Here is a 17,631-nt window from a genome sequence, read left to right as displayed (position 1 = left end):
CCCCAATAATCTATTTTTATTTATTTAGCTGCAGCTTTGGGCTACAGTCATTTAGATACTTATTTCCTCAATAAACTTGATGCCAAACAAAGTATTCTGTTTTGTATTAAAATAAATTAAATAGACCATCACATTCAGACCCTTTATTTAGTGGTTGAGCAGTTATAGTCTCAAGTCTTTTAATGATACACAAGTCTTTGCAGCTGATTTAGGGGAGATAACTGTCTGGTTGGATGAAATTGATCAGTGGTCATCGGGATGAAATGATCAGGTTCTTTGCTGTGTGCTTTAAGTCCTGACCTTAGATTTACTCTCACAATATCTCTGTTCTTTGCTTCAGTCAGTTTCTCCTCAGCCTTGATTGTTGTCCCAGTCACAGGATCAGTATCTTTGTTTTGATTAGTTTTTCCTGTTTTCTCTTCGCCACCAGTCACTTCTCTGTTAGTCCTGCCCCGCCCACTCTCACCTGTTCCCCAGTTTTCATCATTCCAGGTGTTTCCTTTCTCCTCCTTATCCCCCACTGCTTGTTTTATTACCACCATTAGAGTTAAAGCCAGCCTGGTCTCCTTTGTGCTCTTTGTCATTCTCCAGAGTTTTAGGCTCACTGCCACATCAAGCCTTTTTGAAACAGCAAAGCCCACAGCATGCTGCCGCTGCCACCATGCTTTGCTTTAGGGATGGTATTGGGCAGGTGACAATATACATACTTCTACAGAGGTGTGTGGGATGCAGATGTTGTAGCAAAATGTCTGAATACCCATGTAAATATAATATTTTAGTTTATTTTCAGCATTTACTTGCTAATTCCATCTGAAGCCCTGTCCTGTTATATTAGTAGACTAAATTAGATTTATAGAATCAAATAAAGCTTATTAATCAAGAAACAAGAGAATAAAGATCCACACCATCTCTTAAATAAACACAACAGTGTCGCGTCCCGTCTTACACATGGATTTATTGATACACATACTATAAAACAGTATTAAAGGAGCTGGGTAACAACAGTATTGTCATTGCTATAAGTTCAATATAACAATATAAATACAAAAACACACACAGAATGTCTGACGAGCTACAGTTCAAATAGAAAACAGACAAGTTACAGTAAAACCTAAAGAAATGAAACCAGGTGTTCTGCAAAAATAATCTGCTTTATGGACAAACAGAGCCAGAGATTACATGAAAATCACACAACAGAAACTAGTGCAAAAAAGCCTCTATAGCATAATAATCTTAATCTACACATTGTCTAATATATATAATATATATTCATTTATTTATATATACCTTCATACAAATAACCCCTTAATTTGGCGTTTTTATCTTTCAGAAAATAATTTAAACGTCCTAAGAGACACTGAGTGGCACATCTGAAAGCGGTGGAACAAACTTTAAAAGCACTTTTTACTTGTTTATTTCTGTACTAGATATGTGGTGGTGAGAGCTTCATGTGGTGCGGTAAGGGGCAAACCGGGAAACACAAAAACAAGAAAACAACCAGTGCTTGATACGTTTGTCCCCAACACAGCTGATCAGAAAGAAAACTCAACTACATACATTCCAGTAGAATATATACAAAAACATCCCACCTCTCCTTTTCTTGTTACAGCAGAATAAAACAAGGAAAACAAGTTCAAAGGCAAAAATACCTACAAGTGTTTTTTCCCCTCTTTTTGTTATAAAATGTATCATCACTGTGAATTTAAGTCAGTTTGAATAACATGTGGGTGCTTCTTTCTTTAAATATTGTCAGATTTCCCACAACTTAAAAACACTGAACAGGGAGTTAAGGAGGATTACAAGTTGAAGGGTCTAAAGTGCAGTCAGGAGCCTCACACTGGAGCATTTCAATTCAAGATTGCTTTACAGTCGTAGTTCAGATGTTTTAAAGTGAGGTTCTGTGAAGATCTGAACAACTTGTTTGAACTTTGAGGAAATAAAGTTTTAATTTTGACCAGACTGATGAACTAACAGCTAGTCCTAGTGAGACGAAAACCAAAGTGAGTCACTGCTGTCGGTTTCTAAAGCAAACCGTTTCAGCACTAATCCTAGAGAAGCATGTTGATGTTGTTGTTGGAAGTGTCTCAAACTGCACAGGAAGTGCCACAGCTATTTGCACTTGTAAATAATTGTCATGTAAAACTGACAGAAATCAAAAGGCTTGATAGCATTGGGATGAGCTGCTGTGAAATATTAAGATTGGAGCAGTTTTAAGATGGTAGTCCAGTTTGTTCTTGCTCAGATTAAGGCTGCTGCATACGTCACGAGACAACATAACTATTCTCAGTGATGTGTTATGTTATATTTTTTACATGGACCTTTTTATACTTAAAGAGAAACTGTAGCAAGAACTCCTGGTATGCACTTCCACGTCACATGCACAAACAGTGACGGCACGTTGGAAAAGTTTATTTTCAGATGATAAAGGTCTGCTGTTATTTGGGAGAAGTGATGTTTTATAAGYGTCACAAAGAGATCATCAGTTTCCAACAGACGGTGGAGAAATGTGTTCCTGCCTCTGTCTCTTACAGACACGAACATTGTTCTCCTTCCTTTGACTGTCTTTGTAAGTTTAAAGATGTCTGTCTTTTCTAACAGCCTCAGCCATCTGCTTCTCTGAGAAGTGTACTGCAGCTGCATTTTAACGTAAACGCCCACAAAGTTCTGACCAATCACACAATACTTGGAGCATACCCAGCGAGAAAATAGTTTTGACGGGGGGTTGTGCACAGAACAGGTTCTTGTAGGTGGTGTGAGAACAGAAAGCTGCAATTTGTCACAACCACATCATCAAAATACTGTTTTGGCACTTCTGATGAAGTATAAACAAGCCTTTAGCCTTTAGCCTAACAGTCAGGTTAGAATTAATCTCTGGTTTTCTAAAGTGAGGCTGTCTAAATATTTATCTACAACTGGTAAGATATTAATTGCTTATAACCTCTCAGCAGAACCCTACTTAAAACAATCTGAACTTTCCCTTTAGGAGTCTGTCACAGACAGAACAAGATAATTAATTGTATCAAAATAAGGTAAGGCTCTGTTCTCACGGTTTTATGTGCACAACCCCCTAGATGCAAAAAAAAATTCTAGTTAATACATTGTTATTGCCTTTGGGTAATTATCTCAAGTTAAAAACAAAACAAAATAATTTTTTGGTTACTTCAACCACTTTTTGTGTTCAGCTGAAAAATCTAATATTGAATTTCTAAATAGCTGATGGGATTTTGACATTACTCTTCTGTTTTTGCATAGTAAATATGATTGTGAGGCCCAGCTGTGTATGTAGAGAACTGTATTAAAAACCTTTACTCATGGAAACATGACAGAATAAAATTGTTTTATTTAACTTTCAAACGTGAAAGTGTCCCAGCTAATGCACCATCTATAGGACGTTAGGTTAAAATAAAAATAAAACAAAATTTCATTAGAAAATCTTTAAAAAAAATCAACTGAAWCACGAGTCTTTGACAGAGTTTCATTGAGACCGATGTTGCACAGGAGATTTCACCGTCAATAAATATCTTTGTTTTTTTTAAATACATTCTTGATAAAAACAGAACTTATAATAGTGCACTGCTACATTTCCCATATTTCTTGACAACCTATCATACAAAGTGCTCAGGACAGGACTGTTGTGTATCTCAAAGTGTAGTCATTTGTGCTGAAGTGACATTAAGTCTACTCTTAAATGCTGTATGCGTGACTTTATTGGGTACAAAAAGTAAGAAAAGAAATGGATATCTGCTTTATCCGATGAATGAGTGTGCTCATCCAACAGCTAAAGCTTTTATTGTCTATAAAATGCAGATGAGAATGATGATGATGATTTAGATCTACATACGTAGTGTGTGTTTGGGTTCTGTGTTTCATGGTCTATGAGGTAACACTTCCTGTCTCTGTCAGTGGTTCAGCCCCTGGTTAAACATAGACACGCAGCAATGGCTCAGTGGTCTGACGTTAGGAGGTGGGGTAAAGGTGCAGGAGACAAGAAGCACAACAAAGGAGGATGCGGGGCTTCGGTGTGGTTGTGAGTGAAGATTACTGGTCGGAGAGTGGCGTTGGCAGGACTTCCTGCAGGGGAGTGTTTCTGCACCTGTGTGAGTGTTTGTGACTCGACCTCAGTTGCTCAGACCACTGTGGCAGGTCTGCGGTCCATCTCCTCCTCCAACTTCACCATCTGCTGTATGTCCTTGGCCTTKGAAGGGACAGAAAACAGGCAGACAGACAAATGAACAGATTCATCCATCTTTTCCTGACACTTTCTGTTTACAGCTTCAGTTAGGAGTTTACAACCCAACATGAGTTTGTTCCTTCAGATTACCAGGAGGAAACAAGTCTATCTATCTCATGCTTAGCTGGAGTGATAATCGTCACCAAATGTGGGCAGATGGACACCGTCACAAGCTCTGAATGTAAATGACTGTGAGCTGGAGTGAAAACACGGCACGTCAGGTTGTGAGTTGGCTCTTTGTGCTTCACAATAGCCGGTGAGTCATGGTGATAAATGAATCAAGATGCTAGTTGGCCCGCAAGACACCAGATGCAGGCGTGTAGCTCACAAAGTATGAACACAAATATTACTTTGCTTTAAAGGAAAACGTGCAATCTCTTAAAGGGATCCATGATTAGTTGTAACATTAGACTTTATTTAATAAACATATATTTAACTGTATAATAAAAGATTGTAAAAATACTGTAGGATGTTCAGTTTTTATCATTTTTAATCTAAAAGTTTAAAAATAGATTACATGGACGGGGCCATTTTATTTACATGCAAAGCATTCTGGGTCAATGATGACGTGGATAGGTCCTCAGTGCTGTCACCATATATATGTATTAGCTCAGCGCTACACATTCTCCTCTCATCACTGAGGTCCTCCATCCACATGACAGAGAGGGGAACACAAAAATGACTCAGGCTGCAACTGAAAATATGGATGGAGGACCTCAGTTTAGCTTGTTTGTCGTGCTAGCGCCGAGCTAATACATATAAGCTAATGTAGCTAACAGGCTAAGCTGAGGTTCTTCTTCCATGAAGCAGCTCTGTTGTCCTCCATCCATATTTTCAGTTACAGGCTGAGTCATTTCTATCTTCTCCTCTCTGTCAACGCTCTCTGGTTTCATTTAAAAGAGTCGATCATCAGATATTGTCCAGGATTAACCTTCAGGGTGGATATAGCTCGCTCACACCGAGGACCTATCCATGTCATTTACCCAGAATGCTTTGTGTGTAAATAAAATGGCTCCGTCCGTGTTAAAATATTTTTTAAAAATTTACAAAACTAAACAGCCTACAGTATTTTTACAGCATTTATTTTACAGTTAAAATATATGTTTATTAAATAAAGTCTAATGTTACAACCAATCGGGAATCCCTTTAAAGACAGCCCCATCATGAGCTGCTTCCTGCTTTAATTAAAACATGTTCTGAATGACCAATTATAACAAGTCCATCAGAAAACCTAGGTGAATAAAGAAACAAGTGACGACACAGCAGTAAGAGAAAATCACAAATAGTCACTAAATGATGCACCGACACAAAGCTGGTATCAGAGGTAGAGCTGACGAAGATGAAGATGCCTACCTTGAACCTGTTTGTTTGCATGATGTGATTTCAAAAGCTGTGCCGGAAAAAGCAAATTATATTAAAACCAAAATGTGCATACATGTTAGACATGTACAGCTTTTGTGACAAATGGTAAAACGAAAAGCAAAGATGGAGACATGGCTTCACAAACACATCTGCTAACATTTTAAAACATTCAAATTGTGTTAAACAGATAAAATACAGTTTTTTAATGCAGCTGTAAAATAGAAGTTTGCAGTTTAAGAAACCTGTTATGGTTTATATCTAAAATTAAAAAGTGTCTTTATTCTGTGGACTAATRTTTTCAAACCTCTGAGTTTATTTTCCTATAAAAATACAGAAGGTTTGACCTTCACTAAACTGTGATGAAAATATCTAAAAAAAGAAAAGAAACACGTTAAGTTTAAAAATAAAAAAGGAAAGCAGAGAAATCAGACAGGTAACRTTTCCTTTACAGTTTGTAAAAATCAGACTAATTTATTTTCCTTCTGATGTTTTACCTGCTCATTGTGCTTCTCCAGTTTCTCCAACTGTTCCCTCTGGTTTTTCTCCAGTTGCTCCATCTCCTTCTGATGCTTCATTGCCAACTGCAAACCAAGACACAAACACTCACAGATAGATCCAGTCTTATTAAAAAGTTCCTGCAGATTTTTTTTTTCCAGCTGGGTAACATAAGAATTTACCCTCTTCCTCTCATCCAAGAACTTCTTGGTGTTGCTGCTGTTTAATTCCCGCACTCTCCTGAATAACAAAAACAATCACCTCATGAGAAAAGGTCATGTTTCCAGCTCTGACTCCCACCGTCAGCTGGCACCCACCTCTCTCGCTCTGCCTTGTTCTTGATGGACTTGTCCTGGCTGATAGCTTTACTGTTTTCCATGGATGTCTTTGCTTGGTTAGCACGCATCTCTTTGCTCTGTCTGAGTAGCAAAACAAGAAACTTTACTTCAAATCCATCTTCTGACAACAGTACCTGTTTTTTACCGTTGGAACATGAGCTCATCATCATGTGTGATCAATAATCAGCATTCATGTTGGCGTGTTTTACCTTTCATGGATGAGTTTGAGCTGTACGGTCTGCTGCTCCTGCACGGACGTTAGGAGCTTCTTGAGGTGCTCACACTGCTGGGTGACATGGCTGTCCTTCATCTCCTGCTCCTCACAGCTGTGACTACTGATCAGCTCCGACCATTCCTTAGTGTGCTGCGCCGTGATGTCCTTTATCTGCACAAACACACACTGGTTGTTTCTGCCACGTGAAACCACACCCTCCTCCACCTGCGACGTCATAGTAGGGACACTTCACTACCTTTGCTTTATGATCACCAACTAGTGTTTGGATCTTATCCTCCGTCTCCTTTTTCAGCTCTTGGCAGTTGTTCTCACTGTCAGTAAAGACAGAAGTGACACAAATGACAATAAAACACCAAACACAAACAGATTATTCAGGCCTGTTTTGGTTTGAATCTGAGTTACAGTAAACACCTATCATTTCTGTCTGACCATGTGACCAGAAAGGAAATACTGATGTGTTTTTAACACGTTATGCAATGTTTCAACATACAAAAGGCATAACATAGCAGGTCTAAMAATTAGTGAAATGAAAATCATTCTTTTTATAAACAGCGTCTTGCAGTAGGTTGATACTGCATCAACTGCAAAGCAAGTAAACATTCTGCTCTTAAAGTGTAACTAACCCAGCTGTGAAAGCATAAAGATTGAGCAGCAAACCAGTCAAACCAGTCAATCGTAAGAAAACAGGAGCACCAGTTTAGGGTCATTGATACACTAGTTACAGTATATTTTATATCGGATTTAAATAGCTTAAAAATGTCCCACTGGTTTACAGAAACAAGGAGGTTTAGGTGTTAATTTTGCCTCCAAATTCTCCAAATTTCAATCCAGTGAAGCATCTGTGGGTTATATTTTAAACACATCTAATGTTTGGAGTTTCCACCTCTAAACTTATTGGACTTAAAGGAATTGTTGCAGGYGGCTGAATCAGACCTTCAGTGGAGGTCATGCCTCAGTGGGTCAGGGATTTAAATCTGTTTTAAGTGGGAGGCAGAGAGCTGTATACATAGATTAAGATCCCAACAGACCAACACWGATCTTGCAGGAGGGCAAAGTTAAAAAAATACTAAAGGTTAACAATAAAAACAACTCTACAAGTCCTGGCGTACCTCCACTCTAAGCTAGATTAAACCTTAATGACAGAATCAACAAGTTTATGTGTTGGTCACTTACCCTCGTTTCTTAATTGCTTTCTCTACAAGTTTCTCTAAAGTCGTCTTCTCCTTTTCATGCGTTGACACCATCTTGTCCACTTGAGTGCAGTGAGACTTCTGCATTGAATTTTGATCCTGTTGAGAAGGAAAAAGAATTAAAGGAATCAAACATATTGTTTCTGCACAAACAGTTCTGTCATACAACTGAATTTGACACAAGTGCCATGAGTAACAAACTAAAGGCAATATTTCAGGTAAATTTGTTACTTTGTCACAAACACTCCTCATTGTTGAGTCAACAGATGCATCTGATATTGTTAATATTCACATGTTTTCAGTAAGGGTTAATCGTGTGATAATTAATGAGGAWCTCTGAATGAGCCAGGATCCAGCATGAGCGCTGGTCAAAGGAGAAGTTTAGCAAGTCTAATTTCTTGTGAAACGTTCAGTGTGTGTGTGTGTTTGTGTGTCYGCAATGGACTGATTGTGTTGTGTGTGCAGGGCAGGCAAATCAAATGGTGAAGCAGTGGCCAGCGGTAGATGAAAGGTTGTAACGTTCCCCTTGTTCTGTTTGTGGTCTCCTGAGCATCAGTGACCGTCAGGAAGAAACAGCAGCCTCTTTGCATTACCATCAGGCACGTGTGCTCTTAGATCACCACCCACCTTTGAGTGTTTCTTCTTTAAAGTGTTGATCTCCTTCTGCTGCTTTTTTATCAGTTTAAGGTACGTCTGCAGTGGGAGAGACAAACACCATTACTTCTGACAGTAAATTGTTGTGTTATAACTATCTTTAAAATATGAAAGCATTAACTTCGATCTTTTTAAGTGCTCTGCWATAAAACTGTTATAAACAATATCTAACCTGTTGTACATAGCTGTTTAATTAAAAAAAAAAGTCAGTGGTTTATGTCACTGGTTCCCAACCTTTTTAGACTYGTGTACCCCCTGAGCCATTTTGTCATACCACTAATACCCCTTCAGTCAAACGTAATGATGATTCTCCAAAACTATAATGTACTACAACTGATYATTAAATGAAAATTATTTATTTAACCCTTTAGAATGTTTAATTCTCATGCATTTAATTTTTTTCAACTCAAATTAAACAGAAAGATAAAAAATTTGCCTTGAAAGTGAATAAATAATTAAATAAATAAAGCGGGTAATGGAGGTGCAGGAAGCAGCTGCGTCCAAAATACATTGATTTGTCCAAAATACGTCAAACTCAGCCAAATGAGCCAATTCTGTGAGATTCCATGTTTTAAACTGGATTTCATTTTGTGTTAATTCTGTGATTCATCTGCATTTTCTGCATTGCAGAAATCATAGGGCCCTACAAATCTCAATCCTATTTTTATTTATATTTTTAACACACCTGGGAAATATTCCACGTACCCCCTGTAATATGTACGCGTACAACTGGTCGGGAATAACTGGTTTATGTGAACACTGTGTTTTTTAAACCAGTTTTATTTTACATTGTTACACAAAAAATAATTTTTGTGTGTTTTCAGTTGCTTTGATTTTTGTTGTAATTTACTTTTATTTTGAACATTTTTGGGTATAAAAAAGGGGCAAATATAAGATTTATTCTTCTGCTGCCTTTCATTTTATTTTGATTGCATGTTTTTTGTTGTGTATATAATTGTTACAAATAAAATGAATAAATTATATAGATAAAAAATAAAAATAAAATAAAATTTCTGTGGTATTTTGTAAAACTGGGGCACTTTCTGTGCAGCTTAAAGGACTTCATATTAGTTCTGCTGAGAATAACGTGTGTCAAGCAAAACTGATGGCGCTGTAACAACCTCTACAATAGTTTTGCTCAATTTGCAAGGTATCTGTTGAGATTAGAGTTAACAGCAGCAATCCACTCTAATCTTAGCTCCACTCAGACTAGCTACTAGCACATCAATCCAGTCAGAATCAACCTCAGTTTCTTTAATTAAACTCTGAGTAAAATATTGATACAAACCTTCATTTGCTTTAGGTCATCGATGCTCACATTAGGTACAAGTGCAGTATCTAAAACAGCAATAAAAAGACAATGGACCTTTAATCTTACACACTTGGTGTGAATATAATTAATATATTTGTCATCAAGTATGTTTTYACCCTTCTTAGCTTCTGTTGTGTTGTTGTTGATGGAATTGGAGGTTTGAGCTATTTCTGAGCTGGCTTGTTGCGTCACACTGACTTTCATCGTGTCTCCTTTCCCTTTTCCCTTCTTGTCGTTCTTTGAGCTTCCACTGGGAACATCTGCGATGTCATTCTACCACAGAGAGAGGAGGGTTGTTATTCAGGATGATTGTGTAAGAAGGTGGCTTGTTATTATTTGCATTGTCACGTGTACCGTGTCGATCCCCAGGGCCTTCATCTGGTCAGCTCTCTTTTCTGCTATGGTCAGAAACTTCTTTGGGTCTGATAGAGCATCCACAATAGCTGCAAAACAGCAAGTACACAGCGTTAGTAAAGTACACAGATTTGTAAAGTACACAATATAAGTAAAGTTAAAATATCTTCATTTGTTTAGCTGTAAAAGGAGCTGTCTRCAGCAGGTGTGAGATCTTCCAGAGGAAAGCTAATGTTCACAGTAATGGCTCCTYACTGCAAGCCTCCTGGCTTTATTTAATGGCAACTCAAATTGTCCAGCTCATTTGTATGCTTGTGCCTGTATTGAACTGTCTGCAGATTTACCGTCATCATCATTTGTGCCGTGCCATTACTGCAAATGTTAAAACTAAACCACCCAAGGCAGAGCATCAAGACACTGTGCTTTTTATTTCCACTCTCTCCTCCCTGCAGGCTACAGAAACCATTTTATCATCAGACATGAATAGTTTAAGAGCAGTAAAATGTATTTGTCAGCATCAGGCAACACCAGGCTTTAAATGTATATAATGGTGTGTGTGTTCCTCTCGTCTCTCACCTCCAAAGCCGTCGGGTACGTAGGTCTTGAGGATGATTTGGCAGAAGACGGTGGGCAGTGACAGGGGTTTGTTGCCTTCGTTCCTCAGGGAGATGTGGCGGTAGCCAGCCTGCAGGCCATCCAGAGGCAAGATGCGCTGCCCGATCAGTTTGTTGTTGTCGTCGTACACAGCAATGCGTAGCACTGCCAGATCTGGTAAGATCACCTACAAGGAAGGGGATGTGGGGGGAGAGAAAAATATCTGAATAATATTTAATTATTTGGCAGAAAAAAAGCTAAAATATTTCCTTTAAAGCTAAAACAATGTCAGTGTTGCAGACTATCATAGCATTCCTGTACAGTTAGTGTGCATCAGGGACTAAAGTGTGTTGCACATGTGTGTGTGTGCACCTTGTCTGTAGAAGTATGCACAGACTTTAGAAAACTCAGTAGATGTGAGTTTACCTCGTTTTGTCTGAAGAGATAACTGAACATAGAGAGGAGGGTAATTAATACAGAGAAGAGGAAGGTAAGAGATAAGGCTGAAGAATTCACGCTGGAGATGAATGGGTGGAGGCGCCGTGTGTGAGTGTGTGTGTGTGAGTGTGTGTGCACTGCTGAGGTGTATTGTTTGCTCTGACTCATCTTGACATCAGTGTGTATGCTCTGTGACTGTGCAGCAGGATTTGCAGGTGTGTGAGAGTTTTGCCAGCAGCTCTGGTTACGATGCCCTTCTTTGATAGCGCTGTGTAAGTTTATGTATCTGGATCTGTGTGTGTGTGTGTGTGTGTGTGTGCGTGTGTGTGTGAGCGAAGCAGCACTGCGGCAGGCTGTGATGGATGGTGTGTGTTAGGAAGCTGGAGTCACAGTCATGGCTGAGAGACTTCTCATTCTGCTGAGAGCAGCACTATCAGCAGCACATTCTCCCTTTATTTCTCTCCTCCACCTCTAATTATTTTTCTTCTTTCTTCGTTTTAGTGATTCTTTTTCTTCTCTTTTCTTCCCCCCTGTGCTGAAATGCAAACTACTATAGAGTACCTGTTCTGCTGCATCTTGCTCAGATTACTGCAGYGGGTTTTATTTTATTTTTCCAGATGTATGGTTGATGTATCCTCTTTTACTCATCTTTCTGCTCTGTTAATACTCCAGCCTTATATTTAGTCCTTTTCATTGAATTTTTTTTTGTAATTTCTGTTTTTCAGATATTAGGTCCTGTATTGTAATGCTTTACCTTTTTATATCTGTATTTATTTGGTACCTTTCTGAAAACAAAGGGCTCCTCGTTGTAGGCAGGGTTCAGTCCGTTGTTCATCACCATGCGTGTGCGGAACTCTTTCCTGATAGTATCAGTCGGCAGTCCGTACATGTCGACCTCAACATATGTGCCAATTTTCTTGTCGGACAGAAACTGTCCTGAGAAAACCTACAATGAGCAGAAATCCATTATTAAACCTAAACGATACAAACTAATGAGGTTTAATAAAGCCTTATTTGTAATATTCATGTACTAAAAACTGATTAACTTTCTTCTCTTCTAATAATTGTCACTCGTGTTCCTGATGTTAGATGTGTAACATGACCAAACCTGAACGCTGCAGGTTGCTGCGATGACGCCATCCACCGGCGTCTCAGAGAACGGGTCAAACGTTCTGTCGGATCGTCGCATGAAGTCTGGTTTCAGCAGGTACCTGACGCACACAACACATTAAACAGAACTGAACAGATACACAACTAATTTATTTGTGGGTAAAATTTAACTAAACAAATTAAAACTACACATATTTCTTTTATTTTAATCAAGCTGTCGTAAGATGTAGTGAAGGAAGTTACTCTGTAAAAAACGACAGATGCATATAAATGATTTGGTTTGTCCTCAAGGAAAATGATCGAGATGAGGGATGACTGAAGAGGGACGTCCATTTTCAAAGTACTTTATTGGCCCTCTGGCAGATAGTAGCTTGTAGCAGTAAGTAATGAGATGCGACAAGTTTTATTATGAGTCTCAGAGAGGGGAGGAGGAAGAGCTGCTCTCACCCGCAAGAACCATTGTACTCAAACTTTCCTTGGTTCAACTGCATGGCCAGATCTGAGACAGAAAAACATGAGAGAGAAATATTTATTAATTTTACATTTAAATCCCATCGTAGCATATATAATAATACAGTTTAATGGTAAATGTTTTGTACAGAGGCTTTTTATGTTCTCTCTGAAATCTCTTTCCTTTCAGTTTTACCCTCTAAAGCTCCGCCTCCAGCTGTACACATGACACACAGCGGGCCATATGGTCGAGCCCCCGTGCCTCAGGACACCAGCTGCTCATCAACAGGCATCACTGACACACAGGTCGACAGGAGGAAACTTTACAGGCTGTTCAGCAGACAACCTCTTAAAATCGGGTTGTTTTCTACCGTTCTACCCAAAGCAGGCAAAAAAAAAAACTTAATTTATTAAGTTAATAAAGATGTTCTGAGTCAGGTTGTGGACTGCTTGGACTCTCAGGAGTTTTTCTGCTGCTTGGGGTGAATTTTGAGTTTTAAGAGCCTCAAACATAGAAATCTGCCAGTTTGCCTTGCTCTTAATGGACAACCAGAAACCTCTTACAGTTCGTGTGTGTGTGTGGCCTTGTTTTTCCTACATCGTGGGGCCCAGTTTTAAGGAAAATGAAGCCTCGTGGGGACCGCGTGCACAACTTCAGAGGCTGATTTTGGGTGTGGGGGTTGGGTTTAGGACCAAGGTGTGAATTGAGTTTAGGTTAGCTTTAGGGTCAGGTAGTTACCTGTGAGGTTAGCCTTAGGGTTTGTGGTCAGGGTTAGGATATAAGATTACCAATAAATGAATGAAAGTCAATGGATGGGCCCCACAAGGATACAAAAACAAGTTGTTGTTTTTTTTGTGTGTGTGTGTGGTACATGTACAAAAGATGAAGAGCAGGAAATACTTAGGAGACAAAAGGGCCTGCTTTTATCACAGGGTTAAAGTCCTATATCAGGGCTATTCAACTGGTGGCCTGCGGGCCACATCCGGCCCGCAAGTGACCAAAGTTTGGCCCGCCAATTGTTTTATTCATCTCTTAAGCCCAAACCACCGGTTTTCTACTTTAATTACCCTTAAGTTCTTTTAGTTAAACATAGACATGTTTGGTATCTACAGAAACATCAGAAGCTGGTTATAAACCATTTCTATAAACACTCAAGACAGTTAAAACTACAAGCAGTTGAAGATAAAATGATGAAAGTGAAAATAAAATAGGTTAAAAAATTTGGCAAGTCAGAGATGTCAAAATATTATGTGTCTAATAATAGGAGGCATGATGTGTTGTTTTTGATAATGTTTAATTATCACTACTTTTATAGGGTTCTGTRTGTTGTATTCATGATTAAATGCAGCAAAATAAACTATTTCAAAGGTAACAGATCTTTGTAATACTTGGTTTATTTACATAATAACTTTAATTGCTGGATGTTCAGCCCCTCAGCTGTTGACCTGCAGTAACTGTGGGCCCCAGAGCAGTTTAGTTCAATAGCCCTGTCCTATATTATGAGATTCATTTCCTAAAATTGGATTWAAATTTTGAGTAAAACAAAGTTTCAGCTGGACTATCTTCTGATAACGCAAATGTACTCAAACACTAAACTTAAATTAGAAAGTTTTACAATGTGAAGTAACTTGATARGAGAAAGCGTGCTGCTGATCTGAGCAATTTCTCCACTAATTTAAAAAAAGTAATGTGGAATAAACTCTGTAAACAAACTGTTTTCTGTTCCCTGTTTTTTTTTCCTGTTTTTATTGCAGAGACAGACCTGCGACCTTATATCACTGTCTCAGGTGATGTAAGGTCAACAAGATTCCCTTCAGTGAAAACTGAATTTTACAAAATAAACTGAGTGGGAGGAAATACGTTTACTCTTCAGGATAATAAAAGGTGAAGAGGCAAATCAAGAAATGATCCCTTCACTCTCTTATTTATGTGGGGAAAAATGGGAAATCCAAATCAAGTAGTGTTTGGAGGACTGGGTCTCCTACTTTAACCACTCAGCCTGCTGAAGATAAAACCCAGTGTATGTAAAAATCTGCTGCATGTGCAGCAGTTGYATAGATGTGTGTGAGGTCAGAAGTCCCGTGTTRCATGTTGTGGTACCTGGGGTCTGGAAGTTGAGCGAGACCATCTGGCAGCCTGCGTTCCAGAAGATCTGAGGCATGTAATTACTGGAGTCCACCCTGCCTCCTTTAGGGTAGATACGGCTCATCTGACGCTTGTTGTAGCTGCACTGATGCTCAGGGAAATTTCAAAACAAGGGAGGAATACCATGTGTGTTCCTACATGTACGTGTGTGTGTGTGTGGCCTGTTGTGCCTTTTCTGAATCAATCAGAGTGTGGGTCTATTTTTAGAGAGAACAGCTTGGGTCCAGCTGTCCCAGCAGAGAGTGAGCCTTTGACCAACATGTCAACAGCACACAGAGCTGAAAAGATTAAAGCTCTCCTCTAACTGAAAAGTGCTGACAAACATCAGCAGAGAGATGATTCAGGTGTTTTAAATAAACAGATCTGTTCAGAACATTTAAGTCAAAACATTTTSACATCATCTCCCAGCAGCTCAGAGGATACTTGACAAACTCGATGGCGTTAGTCTTCAGGTAACCCAGACCAACTGACTCGTTAAACGATGACATGTTATGGTGGATATTTTTTTCTGAAAGACAGAATGAAAGGAGGAGATAAAAAGTCATTTTTAACATTTAGGTGTAAAACTAAGAAATGTAAACATTAGATGAGAAGTTCTCACCCTCTGCCACATCAAAACCCTGGAACTTGACGGGCTGTGCATAGTTGACCATGGCTGACAGATATGGGTGGATGTTGGTGGTGGCAGACTCGTACTGGTAAGAAGCTATTAGAGCCTCCTCAGAGTCTTCTGCTACGTCCCCAGCCTGCACAGAGAGGAACACACACTCAAACACACATTTTATAAAACAAGTATTTTGTATTTGGCCGTAAACTGGGAACATCGTCCGGTTCTCACCTTCTTGTTGTTGTCCTGATCCGACGCCTCGGAGATATCTGTGGCATCTGTTGCTTCAGAAATCTCTGTCATTTCATCATCAGGTACCTGGAACACATCACAAATATACTGTTGAAATAAMGAGAAGCAGATTTGGTGTTGTTTATAGTCCAGGGCATGTGAGGMTGTAGCTTCAGATGTTTCCTGTCAGACAGCTCCAGTTCAGGAGTCAGAAATACATATTTACAGAAGCTAAATGGAGACGGGGTGATTGGATTATAAACGAGAGGCATAAGAAAAAGTGAGATCAGCTCACACAAGAACAACCTAAATTCCACAGGAGACTCAGYTCCTCAGCTCACAGAAGGAAACAGAAAGTTAAGGAAGCCCACAGAGGCAGATGACTCTGTTGTCATCTTGTTTTTCACTGGTTGGTTTCCAGCTTAATGRTGCATCACCGCCACCTGTTTGTTATCCCATGCCAGAAAATCAGAACAATCCCAAAGTGTTTTCTTCATGATGCACAAGTTAAATTTAAACAYTTTCACATGGTTAGAGCTGTTCATAAAACCCTCAATTATATTATTACTATAAAATTAAAAAGGTATTCCAGTTCTTTAAAGGTTCTTGTTGTCTTTGGGATTGAGAAGTTCTCAAGGTTTTAAAGTGAACAAACAGTTTGTGGTAGGGCTGCACGATATTAGGAAAACCTGCGATGTGTGATAACGGTGCTTAATATTGTGATGATATGACTTGTGATAAATGAAAAAATACGTATGTAAATGTAGTGTTGATATCTTTCTGCTCTGGGTTCAAAGCCCAAAAAACAAAACAAAATAAAAAATAATCATTTCCATTCCAGCCTGATTTTTTTTTTAAAAAATTGACCAAAATACATGAAGGACTTTATTTGATTGGTGAAATATTTCAAGCTTCTTATCTGAATGACAAAACGCATAAAAGCAAATTTTTGAGTCAATCATTTATTGCAGTTTATGCAGTTGTTGCGATATGCATATTGCACARGCTGTTATCGCGATGACGATAAATGTTCGATATACTGTGCAGCYCTAGTTTGTGGTGTTTTGAAGCTGAGTTGATGGTGGAAATGTAAACCCACCTTCTTGATGCTGTTGCTTCGCTCCTCCTCTCTCCCTGAGCTGACGGCGTTACTCTGTGAAACACTGTTGGTCTCCTTCTCGCTGGCTGCTTCTGACAGAATGCTGGGAGCCTCTGAATTCAAATCCTTCTCTTCAGCCTCTTTCTCTCCGACACTCACTGAAACACATCCGTTTTTGAAACATTAACATCAAACAAGTCATTTCAACAGAATTTGGTAACACTTATAATGACCATACTTTTTTAGCCTTATTTAATCATAGATGGTTAGAGTATATTTGAATTGAGTAGGATTTCAGTTTGTTTTCCACAGGTGAAAAGAACATCAGGGTTTTTTCTACTTTGATAAACATGTAAGAAAGCAAAGTTCATTTTCCAAGGGTTCACAAAAAGTGATGCAAAAATGGCTTTAATTACTAATTAAAGAAGCAGATATCATGTTTGTTTTCTTCCTTTTGCAGCCTTTCATTGTATTTGTGATTTGTATTTTTTATTGTATATATAATTTATTTTTAAAGAAATTCATAAAGTTAATAAACTAAACCAGTGGTTCTTAACCTGGGTTCGATTGAACCTCAGGGGTTCGGTGGAGCCTCTGCCACGGAGGTAAAGACACACTTGTGTCTAGTTGTGATGACACGCCCCACTTGGCCATCACTTGCTGTCAGAGAGATTTCTTGGCCAATCAGTGCTGGCCACAAAAAAGTATTTTGTGGATTAAAAATGACAAAAAAAACACCAAACAAAAACAAATTAACTTTAAAATAATAAAAAAAGTTATTAAAA

At 38.8% G+C, this 17,631-nt stretch overlaps 1 protein-coding gene and 1 long non-coding RNA gene across 7 annotated transcripts in view; one reads left to right on the top strand and one right to left on the bottom strand.

Moving 5' to 3' along the window:
* The window catches only part of LOC106518556 (uncharacterized), a 24,297-nt gene extending 10,893 nt beyond the window's left edge, over nt 1-13,404 (top strand). For 2 of the 3 annotated variants that reach the window (XR_001310330.1, XR_001310329.1), the window contains 2 exons: nt 12,293-12,410; nt 12,954-13,404. This is a non-coding gene — a long non-coding RNA (uncharacterized LOC106518556). The remainder of the gene's footprint in view (nt 1-12,292; nt 12,411-12,953) is intronic. The other variant, XR_001310331.1, reaches the window with a different exon arrangement.
* Nucleotides 936-17,631, bottom strand: part of plcb4b (phospholipase C, beta 4b) — an 85,283-nt gene continuing 68,587 nt past the window's right edge. For 3 of the 4 annotated variants that reach the window (XM_014009889.1, XM_014009890.1, XM_014009892.1), the window contains 21 exons: nt 16,847-17,004; nt 15,748-15,834; nt 15,511-15,655; nt 15,333-15,417; nt 14,865-14,989; nt 12,761-12,812; nt 12,312-12,414; nt 11,985-12,149; nt 10,748-10,952; nt 10,172-10,260; nt 9,934-10,090; nt 9,794-9,843; nt 8,479-8,544; nt 7,835-7,950; nt 6,897-6,972; nt 6,636-6,811; nt 6,406-6,507; nt 6,271-6,328; nt 6,088-6,174; nt 5,585-5,621; nt 936-4,195 (listed from right to left, as the gene is read on the bottom strand). In XM_014009889.1, coding sequence (XP_013865343.1) covers nt 4,119-4,195; nt 5,585-5,621; nt 6,088-6,174; nt 6,271-6,328; nt 6,406-6,507; nt 6,636-6,811; nt 6,897-6,972; nt 7,835-7,950; nt 8,479-8,544; nt 9,794-9,843; nt 9,934-10,090; nt 10,172-10,260; nt 10,748-10,952; nt 11,985-12,149; nt 12,312-12,414; nt 12,761-12,812; nt 14,865-14,989; nt 15,333-15,417; nt 15,511-15,655; nt 15,748-15,834; nt 16,847-17,004 — 2,216 coding nt within the window. In that variant the 3' untranslated portion in view covers nt 936-4,118. The remainder of the gene's footprint in view (nt 4,196-5,584; nt 5,622-6,087; nt 6,175-6,270; nt 6,329-6,405; nt 6,508-6,635; nt 6,812-6,896; nt 6,973-7,834; nt 7,951-8,478; nt 8,545-9,793; nt 9,844-9,933; nt 10,091-10,171; nt 10,261-10,747; nt 10,953-11,984; nt 12,150-12,311; nt 12,415-12,760; nt 12,813-14,864; nt 14,990-15,332; nt 15,418-15,510; nt 15,656-15,747; nt 15,835-16,846; nt 17,005-17,631) is intronic. The other variant, XM_014009891.1, reaches the window with a different exon arrangement.

This window comes from Austrofundulus limnaeus, unplaced genomic scaffold (assembly GCF_001266775.1).
Source record: "Austrofundulus limnaeus strain Quisiro unplaced genomic scaffold, Austrofundulus_limnaeus-1.0 Scaffold63, whole genome shotgun sequence".
In the NCBI taxonomy this organism is placed as follows: domain Eukaryota; kingdom Metazoa; phylum Chordata; class Actinopteri; order Cyprinodontiformes; family Rivulidae; genus Austrofundulus; species Austrofundulus limnaeus.
Note: the sequence above shows the minus strand (reverse complement) of the source record. Positions and strands in the feature narration are given on the sequence as shown.